This window comes from Galleria mellonella, unplaced genomic scaffold, assembly GCF_026898425.1.
Source record: "Galleria mellonella isolate WM207_F2 unplaced genomic scaffold, CSIRO_AGI_GalMel_v1 utg146, whole genome shotgun sequence".
NCBI classification, from domain to species: Eukaryota; Metazoa; Arthropoda; class Insecta; order Lepidoptera; family Pyralidae; genus Galleria; species Galleria mellonella.
Genome location: NW_026441999.1, coordinates 3864099 through 3888305, shown reverse-complemented (window position 1 = coordinate 3888305; position 24207 = coordinate 3864099). Strand labels below are relative to the sequence as shown.

Below are 24207 nucleotides of genomic sequence, written 5' to 3'. Positions count from 1 at the left end.
CTTTTCATCCTCACCAATCATCTCTCACTGATGCCCCGCTAGTGTATTAAATTTTTTTGTAAAACGCATTTTTAATTGTCCTTCTTTTAGCAATTTTGCGCTGCACTTAATATTTGAACACTTTCATAAAACCCATTTCAATTGTAACATAATAAGACATTTTCTCAAAAACAAGTTTGGCCAAGAGTATGTAATATAAAGATAAGATTTTTTTTTTTAAATTGCTTAAAAAGGAACTAAATACTTTGATATCAAAATACCGACCACCTACAAATTTTTGTTTCACTTATAAATTTATAAATTATGTATTTATAATGGTCAATAAATAAATTATCTATCTATTTAAAAATGATATTATGAAATAAAACAACTGTTATTATTTAAAAGTTTATTTTTTATATCAGATTATTCCTATTATAATTATTATTACAATATAACAAGTAATTAAACCGTTCGCTGGCAACTTGAAGTAAACTCATGGCATTATATTTAATTATTGTAATTGTAATAAAAAATACATTATTTATAATAATCAGAAAACAACAGTGTGGACAACAGCTTAGCTGGACGACGCTTTTTTATACCACGAGGCTGGCAAACAAGCTTACAGCTCGACTGATGGTGAACGATCATTGTAGCATATGGTTTATAACACTAAGGGTGTCACGTGCGTATTGCTGAACTTGAAGAAACTATAATACACTATTTTTTTAAGAACCCCACACTGCAGTGTTTAGGGAAAACCTCAATTGACTAGCTCTAAATAGAATCTCTAACCAAAACCTGTGAATTTACAAATTTAAAAATTATTATCGATTCACTCCGTACTTCTGTGGACACGTGGACACGTAAAACGATGATCCAGTAAGCGACGTTAAAGGTTTTTCGTGTATTGTGTGTAACGAAGATGGTATAAAATCTCTTCACGGCAGAGGGCGACACTGTACTACGTATATTAGCAGCGAACGTGTTAATTACACGCAATCAACAGCCTGATTACCATCTAAAACATTTTTACAATTTCAGTCTCAGATAAAGAAGTAAACGAATACGAATTTTTATCTATGTCTAGACTCGTTTATATCAATACATTTTTTATACTTTCAAGTATATTTTTCTTTTTTTATGCAACTTAGAATGGCAAATAAGCTGACAGCCCACCTGATGGAAAGTGGTAATCGTCGCCTATAGATATAAACAGCACTGTGGACATAACAGAATATACTGTGTCGTCAATGACACTTCATGCGTTGCCATTCTACTGTAATTACTATTGATAATGGACATTAAACAGATGGACTAACAGTGGCTGAAAACATGAAATAACACCATTAAAGTAGGTTCAAATCTATCTAGAAAGCAGGAAAAAATATTACAACTGTTAATGCTATAATCGCCATATGTTTGTATCTACCTTAGTATGTATAACAGAGTAAATAAAGATGTATAACATAGCCATCCTCTACTAGTAAAAAACGAATTTATTGCAACTAACCCACATTCAAAACAGACGCATCTCTTCCATCTTTTCAATCGACTTTAAAAAGAAGGAATTTGTCAATTCGATTGTATTTTTTTTTTTGTTTGTTACCTCATAACTCTGTCAGCTCTAAAACAATTTAAAATATTTTTAAAGGATATACTTACAGATTAGTTCTGTAGATATTTTAACAAAATCGGTTAAGTAATTTAATTTTTAAACTCAAATTTTGTTCTGTCACAATTGAAGCCTGTTTTTTTTGGCCACAATCTTTGTTTACTGTCATTATGAGTATGACTTTATATTATTTTTTTTAAATACTACTTAAAAGTATAAAATATGTTCTAAATTTAAAATACACAATTATAAAAAACAATTCATTAAAGATACTTACAATTAACGAACAAATGTTATGTACATAATTATCTTAATGGAAAATCTACTTAAAATTAGTATTCTTTGACTTCACGCTTAAAGCTTCAACATTTTAGGCTCAATTTATTATTAATTCATACATAATGAAATGGCTTCATATTGTTATAATTAACAATTCCATAAAATTCTCAAAAAAAGTGTATGTTACAGAAACAAGCATTGTTTTCCCTGATAAATGATGAATGCCCTTACATACATTCATACACATGAATAAAACAGGTTGTTACAATACTGTAACTAGGCCATGGCTATGTATATATCACGCAAAAACTACTTAACTGGTTTTTTAAGTAATTTGGAAAGGTGTAAACTTGAGATGTAGGTCAATATATAGGATATTTTATACCGCGGGAAAGCATCTAATTCCCAAAGGACAATATAACGACAATATCGCCATGAGGACAGCAGTTTGTAAATACCAGACACATAAATCTACTTATCAGAAATATTTACTTACAGTACATTAACAAAAACATTTCAACTATACACCTACTTATTAATAACGATTCGAGAAACATTGTGGTGAGTTTAGACGCAATAGAATTGGGATCAAATTAAATTGACGTCGAGTAGACATTAAATGGACGTATCATGGACGTCGAATTTATTATTTTAATTAATTTAAAGCAATAATGAATTTTCAATTTTAAGATCAATATTTAGTAAATCCTTTTAAACATTTATCAAAATTGGCAAGTAAATTTTATATTAATAATTTTAAAAGTCTTAATATAAATGTATGTAACAATAACTTATGTATATACAATAATGTATTATATACTACTGGGTGAATTCAAAATTATTAACATTATTTTAAGACGATGTTCTATTAATGTAACTGAACATTTTTCAAATCCACATAAATTATAAAAAAAAAAAAACTCTCATACCAACGTGGCATGTCAAGCTATTAAGCCACTATGGGCGACTCACCTGATGGTAAGTGACTATCGTTGCTCATGAGCACTTACAACATTTATGTAATTACAGATGTGCAATAATTAGTATCTAATTTGCCCATATTGACCCATTTGCAACAATCCTGTGCTAATCTCATCCGCTGCTTCTCCACTATCCGCACTATGGGATATCTTGCATTTTTTTTTTATTTATAACTCATGTTTCTTTGGATAAAATGTTAAATTTCATTAATACAGAACACCCTTAGAAATTGCTAATATTTTTTACTTCACCTGTATAAATTTATTTCATATAATTTAATAGCAATTTATTTTATTGATCGTCACTTAATATAACATTCAATAATTTGTCTTTATAAGGCAAATCACATTTCAAATAGACATATTGGCTTAAATATAACTTTAGGAAATAAGTTTGAGTAATATTTTTATAACCTAATCGTTATATTACAGAATTATAAACATTTTAAAGAAAATAAACAATTATTTTTCTTAAGAAAAATATTAGACAATTTAATCGATAGTATTGTTCCGTGCTCACTAACGATATAATCGATACGATCTGTAATATTGCACGTTACGATCGATTATAATCGATATAATTGGAAATCATTCATATCTGTACTATGAATAGGCTGATCGATATTTAGATTATTCTGAATAAAAATTATCAATTATGAGGAATTTTTTAGAATATAAGGTATATTTAAAATTAATTTAATTATTAAATAAATTCATTTTTTGATATTATTTTTTATGATATTATAGTTAAATATTTAAATGAATAATTTCCCTTTAAGAATACTTTTACTTTTAAACGATTTAAATTTCAATTTAATATTATAATATCTGACTGGTTTTATCTTTGTGCTATTCTCAAAGGATAATAACACTCATTTATAATGAGTTTCGCCCGTTTATAGTATATCCTTTGAGACACCGGTAAAGTATTCGTAAAAATAAATTGTGTAAGAAGCAAGTGGTCTTTCAAATTAATAAGACTCTCGTATCTTTTCTACTTTCGTAGTAGATTAAATGTACCATTTTAAATTATCTGATATTCTTAAACGTAATTATTTTGTATTGTCCAATTATATTTAAATATCATGAATAGACTGCTATAGGGAAATCAAAGTAAATGCCATTCAAAAACAGGCTAGGATTCCAGACAGTACACAAAATTACATAGATAAAGTATTGCCTCCAAAAATTCAAGCACTACAAGTCATTTTCATTCAAGCATATTTTCATGGGTTAATGAAGTTTTTGTATAAATATGGAAAGATAGTGCTAATCCTTTTTTCTATACTTACTTCTGTGTCCTTAATACTGTAGTTTTTAACAGCCTTAAAAGGTTGATAAAGCCTATTTTTTCTGAAATTGTCCATGAAATACAAATAAAAAAATTCTGAGCTGCTCTTTTGCTCCAAACAATACTTTCGAATCGACGGCAAGTAAAATAATACAAATAATATATTTTGTTTCTTACATTCTTCCTTACAACAAAATAAGAAATTAATATATAAACAAAGCCTTCATACAAATGTTACCAAGCATAATCTAATTGACAAATGACATTAAATTTTCGTACAGATGAGTCTAAATGAATTCATACTTAGCATCTTAAAGTATAATTAATTCACAATTTTTTTCTAACTAGTTACAATTAAGTCTACATATAAATTTACACGTGCGTACCATTTGTTAACTGGGATCCGTTACCTGTGAATATGAAATAATCGTATGCAGTTAGCGATTCAAACAGTTAATTAAAGATAATGGAGTCCGTTAATTTGGCGTTGTTGCAACTAGGCGAGCTTTCGATTAAAGCAAATAAACTGATCGGTGAAGTATTGTGCAATATGACGTTATACTTGTATGCCATTTTAATTTGATTACATTTACTAATAATATAAAAAAATCTTATGTTCTTTACATCTTACTAATATAATAATATTGTAACTTCACAATTTTTACACATGGGAGATATTTCGGAAAAATGGTATGTGGGATCTTAATGAGAGAAACGAAATCCGAAAAAAATTTTTAGAAATTTTGTCTGTCTGTATGTTTGTTCGGATATTACACAAAAATATTGCACCAAATTAGATACATCCTTTACAGTTATATTCCTAAAAATCTAATACGGTACACCATTTAGAAGCGATCTACTTCATTAGTTTTCTAACTTCTGAAGTAGCGAGCAGCAGCTAACTAGATTAAAAAAAAAAAACATAGAAATAGCAGACAATCTAATATACTGCTTCATGAAAAGTAGTAACCATCGCCTATAAACATAAACAATACCATATATAGGTATCACAAAATCCACCATATGCTTTACCATTCCTGAGGACAAAGATATATGCCTCCGTACTCTATAAGTTTACTGTCATATATCTCTTCAAACCAAAACATAGCCCTGCAAGCACATAATACGATTAATCTAAATTTGCAATTATTTATGTCGGCTTTACTCATATTTGAAATTCGGGGATGCCCGACTAGTTAGAAACTCAAAAGACCCTTATTCATGAGCACGGTTCACGGCTGTATCGCCAGTAGACTATATTAAATAAATAATTACAATACAATATGACTTACGATATATATTCATGTGAATCTATTTGAATGAATTTTTTATAAACAATAAAGGCAGTATCGTATGAGCTTTTTGTAAATCTAAAGAAAGGTACTCTTTGAGGAAAATAACTTCAATGATGAGACTTTACCTTTGGCAGTAATTTGTTTGGACTGGAGATTTCCATGGCTGGACGGCGGTAGTATATATAGGGCCCCCGAAGATAACGGAGATAGTTTAGGCACCTAATTGAATAAATATTAAGAATGTGAATAAACAAAGTAAAAGTAGCTGCTAAATGAAATGTCGGAAAAAAGTGGCACTCCAGTACTCGGGATTTTTGCTGTACAATAGAGATTTACTTAACAGCGAAAAGTTGAAATGATTGTAAGTAAAAAAAATAGTAATAACAGAACTTACTTGGGGTTGAGCGCTACTAGTAGATGACGATGATGCCAAAGGACTGGTGACAGGCCGAGAAGATGATGATGACGATGGAGACGTTGTTGCAACTGATTTATAAAATTAAACAAATTATACGTATGCGGAACATATGAAAGAAGTTAAAAGAGAAGCGTAATTGGTCAATTTAATGGTAGACCATTACTATTGTGTGCGTACACACGAAGAGAATTAAGTCATCAAATCCACTTTCATAGTTCATGTAATAAATACGACAGCTTCATCTCAATAAGAATGCCTAATTACTAAAACCATTTTATATCTCAATGCGCTCAAATCATAAAAATATAGAAATTTTCAAATTTGCCTTTTGCATTTGCATGGCACGCAAATATACCAATTGTCTAATCTCCAAGCTTGAATATACTGTGTTATGGAAACCAAACAGCAAATTTCTTTGAGCACACACCAGAATACTTACATTCACAATACTCAGACCCAGAATACCCAGACCAAGAATACCCAGATCCGAGACAATTCAGAAAAGTTCATGTCTTAACCTAAATTGGCCCGACCGAAAATCGAACTCGGGACCTTATTTACGTAAAGCATCATTAAGTTCTACATTTTTATGATTAATATTTAACCTTATTTAGTAACAGTATTATCATTATCCACACATTTAAACATACCGTCCAAATATATATCAATTTACTCATACATACATACATACATATCTGTCACGCCTGTCTCCCATTAGGGTAGGCAGAAACAATGGAACGCCAAATGCTTCGATTCAAACAAACCTCTTTCGCTTCTTCCACATTCATCAATCTTGTCATACACGCTCGCCGGTTACGGGTACTTTTAATTTGGCCCTTCTTCAGCACGTCGCCTATTTGGTCGACATACGTCCGTCTAGGGCGGCCCCTACCGACATCTCCATTCATTCTTGCTCGATAAATCTCTTTCGTAATTCTTCTTTCATCCATCCTCTCCAAATGACCAAACCAACGCAACGCAATTTACTCAGTTTTCTCTAAAAGAGTTTCCTAACAAATATTGGGCATATAACATTGATAAAACGCTTGTTGGGAATCCATTTATCTTGTATTAGTCGGGTTTTGATCTAGTGACGCGGAATATATTTTTAACATACCATTCGGGTGGATGTTCTGGTTTCTAGCGGTGTAGTAGGGCGGTGGCGCCGGCTTAGCTGATGGATTGGTATTCACTTGTTGCACGTACGCTAAGAATATATTTACTAGTATTAGAAAATATATATTGGCATTCTCGCTACAAATATTTCATGCATAACATAAAGTTTCTTTTAAATTTACAAGAGGATTTTGTTACTTGAAATAGTGATTTCGATTGCGACAATTTTAAAGTTGTCTAGTAATAGTATTATTATAATAAACCGACTTTAAAAAAAGGAGTGGGATTTCAATTTGGGTTGATTTTTTTTTATTTTTGTCACCTCAGAATGTCATCATTTATATACCGATTTTTAACGCACGACGAATTAAAAATTATTAATTATGGATTTTTTTACAAAAATTATTATTTGTTTGAAAATATATACTTTCAGATTCTTCTCATATAAATTTCATTAGAGTCAGTTCAGCAGCTTGGTTTTAAATCTGAATAATTCTTTTTGCAACGATTTTGAATGTTTTTTTTTAAATATTAAATACAGTAGTAGTATAGTAGATATATAGATATAATATTAATAGTAAACTAATAAATAAATAAAAACTATTACAAGATTTATTTTTTTATTTTAAGTAGTTAAATATAATGGAATGACTATATATTTAAGTTGCAAGTGAACGGGTTAAATACTTGTTATATTGCAATAACAAATACACTTGACAATTAAAATGTTGAACTAGTTTACTAGCACTTTCTCTTCCAATATTTATAGAAATACTAGCTGACTCGGCAAACTTTGTTTTACCATATACATTATTTCGAGAACTATGCATGATAATTTCTTGTACTATAATTGTTATATTCGATTGTCACCTTGCAACCCTATTGCGGCATATAAAAATCGCGATTAAAAAACGGGTTGATCGTAAAAGCGTGACAATTTGAATTTGTATATATTTTTCAATACTAAATCATAACATAATTAAATTAAAAAGTTTTGTCAAAAAAATAAAAAAAAAATATTTAGGGGTGGGTCACCCTTATGATTGAGGGGTATGAAAAATAGATGTTGGCCGATTTTCAGACCTACTCGATATACACACAAAATTTCTAAAAAATCGGTAAAGTCGTTTCGGAAGAGTTTGGTAACAAACACCGCGACACAAGAGTTTTATATATTAGATATAAAGGCAATATGAGATTAAATAGTATACTTACACAATGGTCCGCTTCCTCTCAAATAAGGGTTTCCATATGTAGCCGCGTATCTGACATCAACACCACCAGACATGCTCACACCAAGAGTCGGCATAGGTATGACTGTTGAAAACAAAATGCCAATTTTATTTTGAAAATTAAGAAAGTTTTATATTCTTTTTCTATTCTTAGACACCCCTACTGGTACCTTTCTTGATGGGTGAAAATGGTATGGTAACCCCGCCTGCGCTAACGGGATACGCTGGCGGGGCACCAGTGAAGGGTGATAGATGAGAATGAAAACAGGCCAGTTAGCCCATTATGATGAATTCATCAGGAATTAACCATGATAGTTTCTAGGAGGAACCACGAGGAGGTCGTCCTGGTTGGGTATTTTGCTAGCAATGGAATTCTCAGTCTCCATTACTAACAATCCGTTTCCCCCTCCCCTACTGGTACCCTAATAGAGTAAATCAGTAGCGTGGCAAAGTTACCACTTCATCTTTATTTATTAACAAAAATCAAATACTAGATACATTTTGTTATTACAGACGAAATTCGCTGATAATTTTATCAATTAAATTAAAATTTAAATCATATTTATTGATATATACCTATTTACAAGCATTTTTAAATTTTCATTTTTAAATGTTGTTATCTGCTGGAGAAAACCCGCAGAAACACTTAAAAATTTATATGATTGAGCAATTACATAATTTTAACAAAGATATGAAAATTTCTGTTAAAATTATATGTATTTATTTAAATGTATATATATCTTAAATTATATAGCCACCATATACGTTTTTCATTATATACTATATATATATATATCATGAGTGTGATCAAAGTGAATTTTTCCGTCGATTGGCAAATTAGAACGAGCAAGTTCGTACGTCCGCTGATACCGGCCGATTGAACTCTGCCCGCCAGCTGTTCCCGATGGCTTTCAACTGGCTCCATATTATTGGACATTGTCTCGTGTTTTATAAGATCTTTTTATATATATATATATATATATATATATATATATATATATATATATATATATATATATATATATATATAGATAATGCCTCTTTTTGTATCACTTCTATTATATTTATTGTTTTTTTTTTTTATAAACGGTAAAATAAAGTGTAAATAAATAAATATAATTTATTCCTACAAAACCTACCATCAGGTCCAATTATTCCAGCGAGTCCACTGCTTGTCTGGTGGGTAAGAGACCCACAGTTATTCATATATATAGATCCGTCCATGCTCCTGGACAATGATCCACTCTGGGACTCCGATGGCATTGGAGGGGCGTAATCTCTTGAATAATCCACGTAAGGTACATAACCGTTGCTCTGGCCTTGGGTCTAAACAATAAATACGTAATTAGTGTAAATTTAATTTATTCAATTACAATCTAATATTAATGTGCATGTCCAGAATTTTTTTAACATCTCTGTAAATTATTAATGCCCATTAATTCTTCTCTTTCCGCGTCTAGGGAAAGTAGATAAAGTTTTATTTGAGAAATCAGTTCCAGGTACGATAGGACCTAGATACCTAAAGAAGGTAAAAGCCCTTAAATAATAATAAAAAAAAATCTGTAATCAATGTTGTGGACACCTGCTATAGGTATGTAGGTATATCGGATTATTATACAAAAAATGTTATTTAATCTATTTATAGTATGTATAGGTACTGTCGGTGTGCCTATTTCAAATAAATAAAAAAAAATATTTTTATGTTGTTCAAATGGCAAAGAAATTGATGGCCTACTTAATCGAAAGTGGCATCTGATACTTACATTATTTATATAAAACTTGTACTATAGATATAATATATCACAGAATACATTTAATTTCATATTTTTTATTTACTTTCCCACCAAATTCTTAACAAAATATTTCAAGTGACAAAACCCTAAAACCCTCTATTTTTTATGCAACTTAGAATGGTAAGCAAGCCGACAGCCCACCAGATGATATGAATAATACCATGGACATAACAGAGTACTGTTTCGTTCATGATACCCCCATACATTGACATTCCTGAGGACTAAGTTATTATAACTCTGTACCCTGTAAATTTACTTTTATAGGATACAACAGTGAATTTACAGGATAGGAACTCTTCAAACCAAAACATAGCCATGCAAACACAACTGCTTCACGGTAGATACACAAATGGGACAGAGATGCCTAAGCAAATGATTTTTGTACAGTCTCCCTGTGGTATCTATCACTTATAGATATAACTGGTACCATAGGTAATAAACAATATACATAATACATTGAATTTGATATTTTTTTATCTACTTTTAAGTTATTAACGCGGTAGACAAAATTAAGTAATTAATCAAGTGACAAAATCTTTAAACACTCTATCTATCTAATATTAAAATAAACTCAAGTATAGAATAGAATAGAACGCCTTATTCGCTTCGAATTGATGATATTTTGTTACCTATTCAAAGCAAAACTATAGTTTAAAGTTTACGTATGCTTAATTATGGGCGACCAATACGTTTTTCTGATTTCTCCAAATGATGGATACCAAGAAAAATATTATGTAACTGAAATAAATTACATAATTATAGGTATTTGTGATTTTTGCTAACCGTACCATCGTTATCAAAATTCTACTAAGGAACATGAACAAGAAATATTAGACTTATAAAGAAGTCGTAACGTGATTCTGTTGTTTCTTGTTCTCTAATAGGGTTGTCGATTTAAAAAAATATGCAATTTAATTGTTGAAAAATCTCCATTGCGTACGATGTAAGAGAGACGGTAATAATCTAAAAAGATTTTTAAAAATGGAACAAAATATAAAAGAATAACAAAAAGAAGGAGGAAAAAAAACTCAAATATTTTTAAACAGTAATTTGTGATTCTATCATATATCTTTCTTTGGAATGCAATTTCAGCTGAGAAGAACAAGAAAAAATATGCAGAAAGTAAGACATGCGTGTAGGGAAAAAGGTCGTTAGCAATCGGTAATCGGTATTTGTCTACCTTTTAGTAGATTTGAAATAAATCGTAATAAATAAATAATAGTAAATGGAAACGTGAATTTATTAACAGATAGAAATAAAATTTTCATCAAATTTTTACCCGATTGCTCTTATTTCGAGAGACAAGACGATTGGCGTACTCCTAGTTTATAGGATAAGCATTGTAATCCAGGAATATACATTCTTGGCAACATTCTTGGCTCGTTGCCGCGCTATTACCCCTTTCGATAAAGTTTTTTAATAGATTCGAGCCTACCGTTGGCTTTATTTCGTTTCAACTGACATTTTTTTTAATATAGCATCTCATAAAATAAACATAGTAGCACGTTAAGTCATACATGTTAACTCACTTAAATAAAAATGTGTGTGTGTTATCAAGTAGCTTAGTATTTTATTTAACTTTTTTTATATTTAATTTAAATCATTAATTGTTGTAACCGAACGGCTTTGTCGCATTTATTATTATTTTTTCTAATGGAATGGTAATGCCTGCGCCATCAGTATACGCTAGCGAAGCACCAGTGAGGGATGATAGGTAAGGATGAAAAGGCAGGTCAGTTAGCCCATCGCATCGTGACGAATTTCATTAGAATTAACCACGATGGTTTTCAGGGCGAACCGCGTGGAGGTCGACCTGATAGGGTGTATTGCTGACAATGGGTCAGCTAGACTCCGTTACTAACAATCCCTTTCCCCCTCGCATTTATTATTGGATCATGCTGTGTGTACATGTTGTGGCAAGTTTACCTGATCAATACTTTAATGTACTTGTATTTTTTTTTGATGAGTGAAAATAGTATGGTAACCTCGCCTGCGCTAACGGGATACGCTGGCGGAGCACCAGTGAAGGGTGGTAGATGAGAATGAAAACAGGCCAGTTAGCCCATCATGATGAATTCATCAGGAATTAACCATGATAGTTTCCAGGGGGAACCGCGAGGAGGTCGACCTGGTTGGGTATATTGCTAGCAATAGGATTCTCAGTCTCCATTACTAACAATCCCTTTCCCCCACTGTACTTGTATGTTATATTTGAAGTTTGTATTTGTAAACTACTGTTATGTGCGCCAAATAAATTAAAATAAATAAGCACATTACCCAATGAGGAAGAAACGCCGCAACATAATTTGTGGCTGTAGCCCATTCATACATAAACGATATATCTGCTATGGGAAATACTCCTTATATCCTAAAGAGATAAAAAATATCGGAGATAAAGAACATTTTGAAATTCCTGTCCTGTGAATTAGCAGTAAACGAAAAAAAGGCAAGCACAAAATATCATTGAAGTCGCAGTGTTACGGGTCTTTCTGTCTAAGAAGTCCATCTTTCAGTAATTAACTGTAATTTGGTGTGAATTTACTGGGTACAGAGGAATAACAGCTGAGTCCTCAGGAATGGCAACGCATGGGTGGTATCATGGGCGAAACAGAATACTCTGTTATGTCCATGGTACTGCTCATGTCTATAGGCGACGGTTACCACTTTTCATCAAATGGGCCATCAGCTTGTTTGCCATTCTAAGTTGTATAAAATAATAATAATAATAATAAAGCCATATAAGAATATAAATCAACAAATATTTTAAACTTATAAAAAATATTTTAGAGTCATAATAATATTTTAACTTTTCAACTCCAGCATATGAAGTGACAAGTTCTATTAAAACGAGAGTAATAATAATAATAAAAAAATATAATAAGGGATGAAACGACACATTAAAATGTTTTTATAAGTTTAATAACATATCTATAAGTTCTACTTATTACAATTGTGCATTACTTATTACAGTTTTTACAAATGCACAGTCGACAACCCTATGTGCCTGTACCTATTGTTTACGGTAAATCAACTAATATTGCAGTCACGTAGCAAATGATTTCCCACTAGGTTGCTTTTTAGAAAGGTCCATTCGTATGTACCTACTGAACATAATGTACACTGTGTACCATTAAATGTTACGTAATGTGAATCCTCACTTTTCCCTTTGTCACAATAATAATATCTTTATTTCTAACAACAAAAGTTTACATATAAAAATATATATAAATAAATAAATAAATATAATACAAATTTTTTCCTCATCTATAAATCGCGTGATTTATAGAAAAAAAGTATAAAAGTAAAAAAAAAAAATATTAAAGTATTTTTTCTGTAAAAATATAATGTGGTAATTAATAATCAAATGTCACTGTGAGTGCATAATTCGAATGCACTTTTTTAGAGTCGCTTTTAGTACCTTTTTTTATAGATATATCAACGATTAATGAGATATGTAGATAAATACTCTTTGTAGTAATCTCTCCAAAAGATTGCAGTAATAAATTTGGCAAAACCAATCATTATCATCAAGTCAGCCATTATCTGTTCACTGCTGAACATAGTCATCCCTCATAGACTATAGCCTTGAACCCTGTATCTACTGACTCCTTGCAATATATTTGAAGTCGTCATATCATCCAATGAGAAGTCATCCCACACTGCGTTTGCGCATACAGGGTCGACACTCAAGAAACTTTCTTATGTTAAAACAATAATAATAAATAAATAAATAACACACGCCATGTTACACAGCGCCATCTAGTTCAAAATTAAGTACAAAATACTAGATCAGTGACAAATATACTTAAATCTTTAATTTTTTTGTAAATCCCTATATATAATATACCTAGACTAATACAAATAGACCATACCCAACAATGAAAAACGTTTGCATTATTCGGGAATTGAATCCGCGATCGTTAAAAAAAACACAATGTAACCGCTGCACTATGGAGGTTACAAATAAAATAAAATAAATAATAAATCACTGCATTAAGCTCTTAATGTTTTAGATCTATATACCATTATTATTCATTATATCCAATACTAAGAGTAAAACAAAACTTTCCGGCATCGCTCGTGCGTATCCGGCCCGATCCCGTGGGACCACCCGAAGATCTTTTCTTTGTGAATACTATATTACATAAGGAAAACGCGTGTAAAATTTAAAGTTCCAACATAAATTAGGTTGAACGTACTGGGCCAGAAGTCGGATAGTTCCAAATTAAAAAAATACAATTATAGGTTTTTTTCATGATACTTAAAATGGGAGATAATAAGACGGCCCACCTGATAGTATGTGAAAACCGTCGCCTATAGATATGAACAGTATCATAGATATGAAGACACACTGACATAGATGTTTGTTATTGCTATATTTGAGGACTAAGGTGTATCCAAAGGTTGAAATAGATTTTTTTTAATGGATGATAATGGAATGGTAACCCCACCCGCGCTATCAGTATACACAGGCGGGGCACCAGTGAAGGATGATAGGTGAAGATGAAGTAGGTCAGTTATCGCCCATCGTGACGAATTCAACAAGAATTGTTCACGATGTTTTCCAGGGGGAACCACGTGGAGGTCGACCTAATAAGGCATATTGCTAGCAATGGGGCTGTCAAACTCCATTGCTAACAATCCCTTTCCCCCCGGTTGAAATAGATTGCTCATCAATAAATCCCCCTTTATATTTAATAAATATATGCACATTCCTTTATTTTTATGTATGTATTATTTATTTTGTATAGATATATATTTTTAGTTGTTATCTTCTTTACCTATTCCAATAATGAAGTACTGAATTACTGAAAGTAAGTAGTAATTTAATAAATACTATATATAATTTCATGATTCATTGTTCATGCCAAAGGTTGACTGGTAGAGAATGCTACAAGAATTAAATCCGCCTTATTTTATTCTGGTCAGTAAAATTATTTAATTAAATGAAAATTGGTGCAATAAAGTGTTAAACAAATAAATAAGGTTAAATCTTTGTACGCTGTAATTTAGCAGACAACCCCCCCCCCCTTCAAAGTAAAACAAAGCCACGCAAACAATGCTGCATGATAAGAACACGGGTCAATAGAAATCTTATTAGACCAATTTGTAAAATAACGTTTACAGAGTCACTTTTAACCTGATTTTCGAAGAATGATGGGTAAAATGATAAAATGTTTCCCCTTCATAAATTTTACAAAAAAATAACAAGATAAAATTCAATAAAGGTATGTTTTTGTTTTACTAAAAAAGACAATGTACCAAAGGGCATAAGTGCCTCTGTTGTCTCGTTCGTGTTTCTATCAAAAAGCAATTGCTTGTATGGCTGTGTTTCTGTTTGAAGGGTGGGATAGAGTGGGATATGGCAGTGAGATTACAGGATTTGCCGTTACATTATTATGCCATTATTTTTGACGATTAGCAATTGATCGCGAAGTGATCGTATCACATATCATTTGCTAATTGCTAATTTATATACAATCTACGTATACTCTGTTATGTCTATGGTACTGCTTATGTCTATAGGCGACAGTTACCACTTTCCATCAGGTGGGCAGTCAGCTTGTTTGCCATTAAAGTTGTATAAAAAAAAATCTACGTATGTATATATACCAAAGCTACTTACGCAAGTACATTGTATATTGAATTGTATATTGGATTACAGAAATAAACTACAGTAAATCTCGATATTTTTCTTTTAAATGTGAATCGTAGAAGCAGGCATTTCTCAAGTGAACTAAGAATAGCTTGCAGTACTCAAGTTTCAAATGGTATCATGCATTTTAAAATAGTCCAGAGGGATCGAGTGCACGGGAATGGTCTACGTTCAATATTTCAATATTGCGTGAAATATATCCGTGCACGTTTTATTAGAAAGAAAGAAAGAAGAAAGATAGAAAACATTTGTTGCCAACAACAAAAAAAGTTACATAAATTATCAATAGCAAAAAAAAACTGTATTTTTATTATTGCCAACGTGGCCAGCACTCAGATTTATTATTTATTATTAAATTATATCTCACTATGAAAAGATGTTACTTTTTATTACTACTAGACTTCAAAGAATGAGGTGTCTCAATTCGGTTGTATTTTTTATGTTAGTTACCTCAGAACTCTGTTATTTATAAATTGATTTATAAAATTCATTTTATATATGAAAGGATATACTTCTATATTGATTCCTTAGAAATTTTATCAAAATTGGTTTAGTAATTTAGTTTTAAAGTCAAAAGAAGTAGTATTTGCCAAGATTGAAGTCGGCTATTTTTGTAGAACAAAATCTTAAATGATTACATAGTAATTTCATTAAATGTCCGCTGTCGAAATGCATTAAAATTATTTTTTACTTGTGTATGTTGTATAGATTATGCGACATCCTGGTTAATTGAAATGAAATGAAATTAGTTTATTTGCATTTAACAGTTTAAAATTATTACAAGTCACGTGGTATTATTTTGGCACCTGTTTAATTGCTTTAAAAGATATAGGCATGCAAATATTTTACATTTTATATAAAAAAAAAATCGGTAAACAAAATTATAATTCAATTACATTATTTAAATTGACCCTACATGTTAAAAGTCTAGATTATAGTACATTATGTCATTTATACATATATCTACACATAACAACTAATATAATAAATTTACAAAATAGAAAAATGTCAATAGAAGGAGAAATGTAGGCCGATTTTAATGATTACTCATTTATTCGAATACTTTTCGGTTTTGATCTCAAAATTGTGTCAAAAGCGTAGTCAGTCTGTATGTTAGTAAAAGATGAAATATATCTGATATTGCAAATAGACCTTGGATGACATTTTGAATACACTATTAATATTGAAGTTAGCAATTGTAAAATCGTGACCAAGAAAATAAATTAACATGCATAACATAGGACGTCAGCATTATGGCAAATAACTGTTAACCCTTTGTAATATATTTAGATTAACATTTAACAACGTTCATAAGACATGTAGAATTGTAATTCAATATTGTGAATTTGAAGGATAAAGATAACATTGTGAATGAAAATAAGAGTGGCAATACGCTGGTCACATAGCTCGAAGAACCAATGACTGATGGAGAAGAAAGGTTCTAGAGTAGTGACCACGTATAGGCAAACACATTGGAAGACCCTCCATTAGATGGAGTGACGATCTCAAATGCATTGCAGGAAGTCAGTAAGTGCAGGTAACTTGGGACTGTCCATTACTGTCCAACAGTGAACAGTTGACTGTAAAACTTAAAGTACTTCATAGAACTTTTTTTTTTACAACACAGGGGGCAAACGAGCATGCAGCTCACCTGATGGTAAGTGACTACCGCCGCCTATGGTCACCCACAACACCAACGGTATTGCAGATGTGCTGCCGGCCTTTTAAAAAGGAATATGCTCCTTTCTTGAAGGTTATGTTATCGTATCAGTTCGGAAATACTGCTGCTGGAAGTTGATTCCAAAGAGTGGTTGTGCGTGGCAGAAAGTAGAGGACCCCTTGCTGGTTTCCTTATGAATGCTAATACATTTACTAAAAAAATTACAATGTAGTCATCCAAAAATCCATTAACTTCGTTGGTACTAACCTTACAATGTAAGTTGCTTATAGGTTGGTTAAAATCCCCGCTATATCTCTGATACTGTTTCATAAGCTCATTGTCATATCCATTATCAGGTAATGACACGGGTCCAGCTAACGGCAGTCCAAGGTTCGAAGTCAGATGAAGACTCGGATGGAGGTCGGTCTCGGAGCCGTTATTTGAATTATCCTATAATTATATTCACATATTTAGCCAGCCGAATAACAGAAATCCACAGAAGAACTAAAGCGGCTGAAATGGTCCGAAAAATCTGTAAGCTGAAATGGCAATAGATTGGTCATATAGCTTGAGTAGCCGATAATCAATGAGATAGAAAAGTTCTCGAGTTTCGACCTCCTGCAAGATGGAGTAACAGTCTCAAGAGTATTGTAGAGTTGCTTGATACAAATAGGATCTTTATATGGAAATGTTCACAAGTGGACGATAGATAAGTTATAATAAATGAATAAATACTAATTCTTAATTTAATGAAAAAAGAGACTTGAAATAGAGTATCCTATTCTATACATACATACATATATATATATATATATATATATATATATATATATATATATATATATATATATATATATATATATATATATATATATATATCCTCCCGAGATCATTCAAGCTCCGAATTGAACTCTTTTCCTTTTTTAAAGACTACTGACTACCGTATGGGGTAATTCAAAAAGAGCGTATTAAAGTTTTATTCAAGATCGGCAATGCATTTAACATCCCTAGTGTTGCAATTGTCCATAAGTATAATGTTACAATGACCGATTTCTGTCACGCAGACTGTATACTGGTTTGCCATAAAAAATGCCTTTTAGACGTATTCCACCAAAACATAATATTAAAGTTATACATGAGTCTACTGGCATGATAGAACGTGATAAAAATCTTACCAAACCACAGCTACCTTCCACCTGCCTCAATTCTAGCTTCAGATCGCTGATATTCGAATTTCTATCGCTGTCCTTGAACTGATCGGCGCAAGTCTTCCCTATGTCAGTGATATCTGGTTTCTTTTCATCTGACTTACTTGTTCTTCGATGACACAGCATTACAATGAGCATTATTATGAGAACAACTGTTAGAACAGTGGCACATGCTGTTATGATAAGGAATATTGGCAGAGATTCTGAAAGCAAATTTGTTATTATGTAAAGATAGATAGTTTCCCAGCATTTTTTTTATACAACTTAGAATGGCAAACAAGCTGACGGCCCACTTGATGGAAAGTGGTAACCGTCGCCTATAGACATGAGCAGTACCATGGACATAACAGAGTTTACTATTTCGCCCATGATACCCCCCATGCGTTGCCATTCCTGAGGACTCAGGTGTTATTCCTTTGTACCCAGTAAATTCACGCCATATCCCACCCTTCAAGCCGAAGCACAGCCATGGTGACTTATGGACATAAACTTTCCAATAAAGAACATCACAAATATGTGGCACCCAATACGAAAAGCGAAGGATTGCACATATTGGAAGGAGTTGGGAAAGACATTGGGAAAGGCCTTTATTCAGCATTGGATAAACTAAATTGATGAACTGTTACAAGATGGTGATGAAAACAATTTCTTCACCACTACGTAATTGTAACAGTACATTTAATATTATCAATACATATAATAAAATCGTAACTGGTCGCTGTCTGTACATGGAAGATATATAAGAAAAAACAATTATAGATAGGGGCTAGCTTTATGAACGCAATAGAATCCAAAACAATGATTTTTAGAATTTTTGCCTGTGTATCTGTGTGTCTGTACGTTTGTGCACGCTAATTCCAGAAACGGCTTAACCGATTCGAATACGGTTTTCACTTATGCGTTGCGGTTTACTCCACTTAACATATAGTGTTTGTTTTATTTCAATTGGGTATATTGGTTATAAATAAAAAAGTTATATCAATCTAAAAAATGACCCCACCCGTGCGAAACCGGGGCGGGTTGCTAGTTTTAAAAATATATTTTTAATTCTTATCCTAAATACTTACTATCTGGTACTAAATTTATTTCTATACTGTCCATCCCGTACTCGTTGGTAACCGTACAATTATATTTTCCAAAATGCTTCGCTTCGCTTTTCCTTATAATCAATGTTGATTTTGTAAGACTATCAGCTAATGTTTCTTCTAGGAACGCATATTCCTATAAATTTCCAATGCGTATAAATATTTTGAGAATTTTGCGGATATGTATATAATAAAATTATTGACAAGAAATGTTACGATAAATTAATTTATTAATTAATATTTATTTACAAGAAACATACTAAATATAGATATAATATAATAGCTATTAATAATAGGCATAAGTCCATGTATTACGCCATAATAAGTCATGCAAAATTAAAAAAATATATAGTAGGTATAAATGTTAATAGAAATAAGTATTAAACAATAAAAAGTATATCATATACAATTTAATGTAAATAAAATACTTCATTAGACTTCATTTAATATTGTAAGTAAATATAAGTATGTATTAGTAGGTACAATTAGATTCAACAATATTAATATTTATTTTACTATTAACTTAATTAATTGAAAAGAAGTATCTGTAAGCCAATTTTGTAATTAGAATTAGGAAAGTATTGATAATTCTTTAAAATGCTGAGTTTTTTTTATAACCTTTTTATAGTCAAAACATAGCAATTCGTTTAATATAGAGAAGTTATACATTTTAGTACAGTTAATATATTTTTTATATATTGTATTTTCTTAGTATAGTATTATATTATCTATGGTACTATATTACGTTACTATAAAAGATATTCCTTTCTTACTTCGATTTTTTATGTTTATAATCTATATATGTACATATAATTACTCACTTGATTATGGAATGTATTAATCTCGCCACCGGCAAACGTCCACATAATGTAGTCTGGTTTAGGAATAGAGAATGAGACACATTCCACTCTTACACTGTCCCCCTCTACCCCATATTGTGTTTCATTGGAAGTTATTTTTGGTGCACCTAAAAGAATAATTTATTTAATTACTTAATTAAATAACAATAATAAACAGCCATTGGGCATAAAAATATACAATTATAAAAATACAATTAAGTAATTACAAAGTTTAATATGTAAATATTTATAAAATATTATGTCCAGCGCATTCGTGCCTAAATTGGGCCTAGTCTGTATCTTAGACACCAATAATTATTTAATTTCATTCCGTACATACACACATGCATATCTGTCACGCCCGTCTCCCATTAAGGTAGGCAGAAACAATGGAACGACAAATGCTTCGTATCAAACCTCTTTCGCAATTTCATTCCACAAATATACTAATCCAATAAAGAGGACCGAATTACAGAAGTAAAAAAAAATCAACAACATATTTAAAGTATACTTTTAGCCGATATTTGTAAACTGCTTGTAAGACAGGGTCACATTTTGTTAAAGAATGTGTTAATGATAATATCAAAGTAGTTTATTTATTTGCAAGTTGGTAAATTTTATTGATAAAAGTTTCGTAAGTAATTAAGTAATTAATTTTCTTCTAATTTAATGTAAGAATAACCGGACTTACGTGCATTTTGTTTAGAGAATACTTAAATCCTAAAACTTGGATCATTCGTGACCAGAACAAAAAAAAATTCAATCAATCAATTTTTAATAATAACAATTACCATAATAAATAATTTGTGTTAATTAATTAAAAAAAAAAAAAAATATATATATATATATATATATATATATATATATATATATATATATATATATATATATATATATATATATATATATAAAGATAAAAAAATTCTTTGATATCACTGCCAACCAGCTGCCAGGTAGTAGTGCCTAGGATACTTGCTGCATTTCTACGCTGAATAGCAATGGAAATGCGTTGACCAAAGTATAGGCCAGCCTTCTGGTCACCAGAGCTTTCCACCAGCCGGCGTGAAATCTCTTTGAAAAGATTCATGGCCTCGGAGCCCCACGGACCCAGAGTTTCAACTCCGTCAATCGATCAATTAAATCCGGTTATCCTTACATTTAATATTGTGAAGAATAAGGATTCGTTTGTATGTTTGTTTAAAATGGATAAATTTCAAAATTACTTACTCGATTTTTTAAATTACTACGCCTATAGAAAGCTAATATACAACTATTTTTATTTTTAACTGTTGAGTTTAATTGTTTGGTATCTCCAGCCTCCACAATTATTATTTTAACAATTGCAACATTACACATAGACAACGAGAGAGAAGTTACGGGAGAGGAAGCGAGAGGGCGCTGCATGATTCTCTCTGGGGTGTTTGTAACAAGTAATATATATGGCTGAGGAAATTGTAATAGATAAATATAATAAAAGTATAAGTGTATTTCAATACGTGTTTTTTATTGCTTGGCGCAAGTGCTCATGCTTCATTATATCAAACATAAATAAAATTATCAATATTAACAAGTAGCATAGGCTATATGTTTTTTTAAAAAAGTAGAGATCTCTATGAATATTACAAGAATGTAATCCGAAGTATCAAAAAATTGTCTATTAAAGCTAATATCAAATAATAATTTATCTTTCTATCTACCTGTGCGAAGTCGGGGCAGATCGTTAGTTAAAATATAAGTTAATGAAGTTAACGGAATAATACTATTTCAACTATGGTATTCTTAGTATAACCGGTTGGTATAAATTTTCATACCTCTTACATACACCATGGCGGAAGCCTCGATATCTTGGTAATGGTCGACGCTAGCTCGACACCAATACTGGCCGGCGGTTTCTTTCGTTATCTTTACAGTCAAATTTGAAGATTTCCCCACCCTCTGAATGAAGAAATAAATAAGTTAATAATTTAATTCATGTACCAATAAATATGTTTAATTTTAACATAGAATTAGATTAATTATACTACATTAAGATGAAAAATGTAACCTTATGACAGTTTGACTCGACGGTATTTAATATTTTAAAATTCACAAATACTGGATGATTATTAAAAAAAACCAAAATAGCCTTTATGTCCTATGAATTTTTTCATTGCAAATGTCCTTACATTTTTATACTCTGTTCAAAGAATTAATTTTTAAATGTTCCTTCTTAATTCACACTTACATTATTATTAACATCTAAGTGAATTTACACACATAAAACTTAATAAAACCTAGTTTTTTTTTCAACTCAGAATGGCAAACAAGCTGACGGCCCACCTGATGGAAAGTGGTAACCGTCGCCTATAGACATGAGCAGTACCATGGACATAACAGAGTATACTGTTTTGCCTATAATACTCGTACCTCCCATGCGTTGCCATTCTTGAGGACTCAACTGTTATTTCTCTGTATCCTGTAAATTCACTGACACAACATTCAAACATAATATAGTTAAAATTAAACATACTATTCTATACTTCTATTACAATAATAATGAATTGTTTACACCTATATAGTCAATACTATATTGACAATTTTTTTTTATTCTAAATTCGATTGAAATTTCATTACAGATATAGTGCGACTTACAATAACATGTTCATTGTCATATCGTAACCATAATATTTTGGCTGGTGGATGACCGTCTACCATACAAGTGAGTGTCGCTGTCGATCCAGACTCGCCTTCTACGTTCTGTGGTCTTATTTTGAAAGATGGTCCATCTACAAGAAATAAATATATTAGAAATACTAATAATGTTCGAATAATTATTAAATGATTTAAAAATAGCTTGGAGTGGTCAGCGATAATGTTGATAGTGATGATGATGATGATATTGATGACGTGATGATGTCTCGTATAGAAATGAAACAACTAATTATATACCTACTGAAAATTGATCACTAATAGGGAATATCATAGAGTCTTTACTAACTGACATCTTTCATCAACACAGAATGCTGGTGCTATCACGTCTATACATATATATTATATATAGTTACCTTCCATGTTACATAAAAATAGACAAATAGAAATAATTTTATTATTATTGACTTACTTAATCTATAGACAGAAAAATGTAAACACGTGGCAGTGTATCTAGCCAAGTTCAAAGAAAAAGGTAAAAAACTTACCAAAAACAGTAAAGACAGAAGGTATCTACTAATATTTTTTTTATACAACTTAGAATGGCAAACAAGCTGACGGCCCACCTTATGGAAAGTGGTAACCGTTGCCTATAGACATCAGCAGTACCATGGACATAACAAAGTATACTGTTTCGCCCATGATACCCCCCATGCGTTGCCATTCCTGAGGACTCAGGTGTTATTCCTCTGTACCCAGTAAGTTCACGCCATATCCCATCCTTCAAACCAAAACACAGCCATGCAAACACAACTGCTTCACGGATAAAACATGAATGGGACAGAGGTACCCAAACAATCGACTTTTGAACAAAGTCTCCCTCTGGTAATAAACATAAATATGTATAAAATATTAAAAATACTTAACAAACATCTATTTAAAACAGATTATTAATTAAAGTTATTTAATTAGAGAAATTCTGTAAACCAAGTTAACAAATATTAAATGCATTGTGCTAATTAAATTTAATTAACATTCTCCCAAAGTAAGATTGGGAGAGCAAAACAAGTATTACTAACCCACATTTGGCCACAACACAATAAAAGGTATTTAACGTTAATTCCACAATT

The 24207-nt window shown here is 31.2% G+C and overlaps 1 protein-coding gene across 1 annotated transcript in view; it reads right to left on the bottom strand.

Moving 5' to 3' along the window:
- Positions 1-373: 373 nt before the first annotated feature.
- Positions 374-24207, bottom strand: part of LOC113523202 (irregular chiasm C-roughest protein-like) — a 108086-nt gene continuing 84252 nt past the window's right edge. Inside the window, exons 11-22 of the mRNA XM_052891805.1 lie at positions 23081-23214; positions 22261-22384; positions 20432-20577; positions 19593-19746; positions 18493-18728; positions 17585-17767; positions 9348-9534; positions 8192-8293; positions 6978-7067; positions 5837-5928; positions 5568-5661; positions 374-4557 (exon numbers count right to left, since the gene is read on the bottom strand). Coding sequence (XP_052747765.1) covers positions 4520-4557; positions 5568-5661; positions 5837-5928; positions 6978-7067; positions 8192-8293; positions 9348-9534; positions 17585-17767; positions 18493-18728; positions 19593-19746; positions 20432-20577; positions 22261-22384; positions 23081-23214 — 1580 coding nt within the window. The 3' untranslated portion in view covers positions 374-4519. The remainder of the gene's footprint in view (positions 4558-5567; positions 5662-5836; positions 5929-6977; positions 7068-8191; positions 8294-9347; positions 9535-17584; positions 17768-18492; positions 18729-19592; positions 19747-20431; positions 20578-22260; positions 22385-23080; positions 23215-24207) is intronic.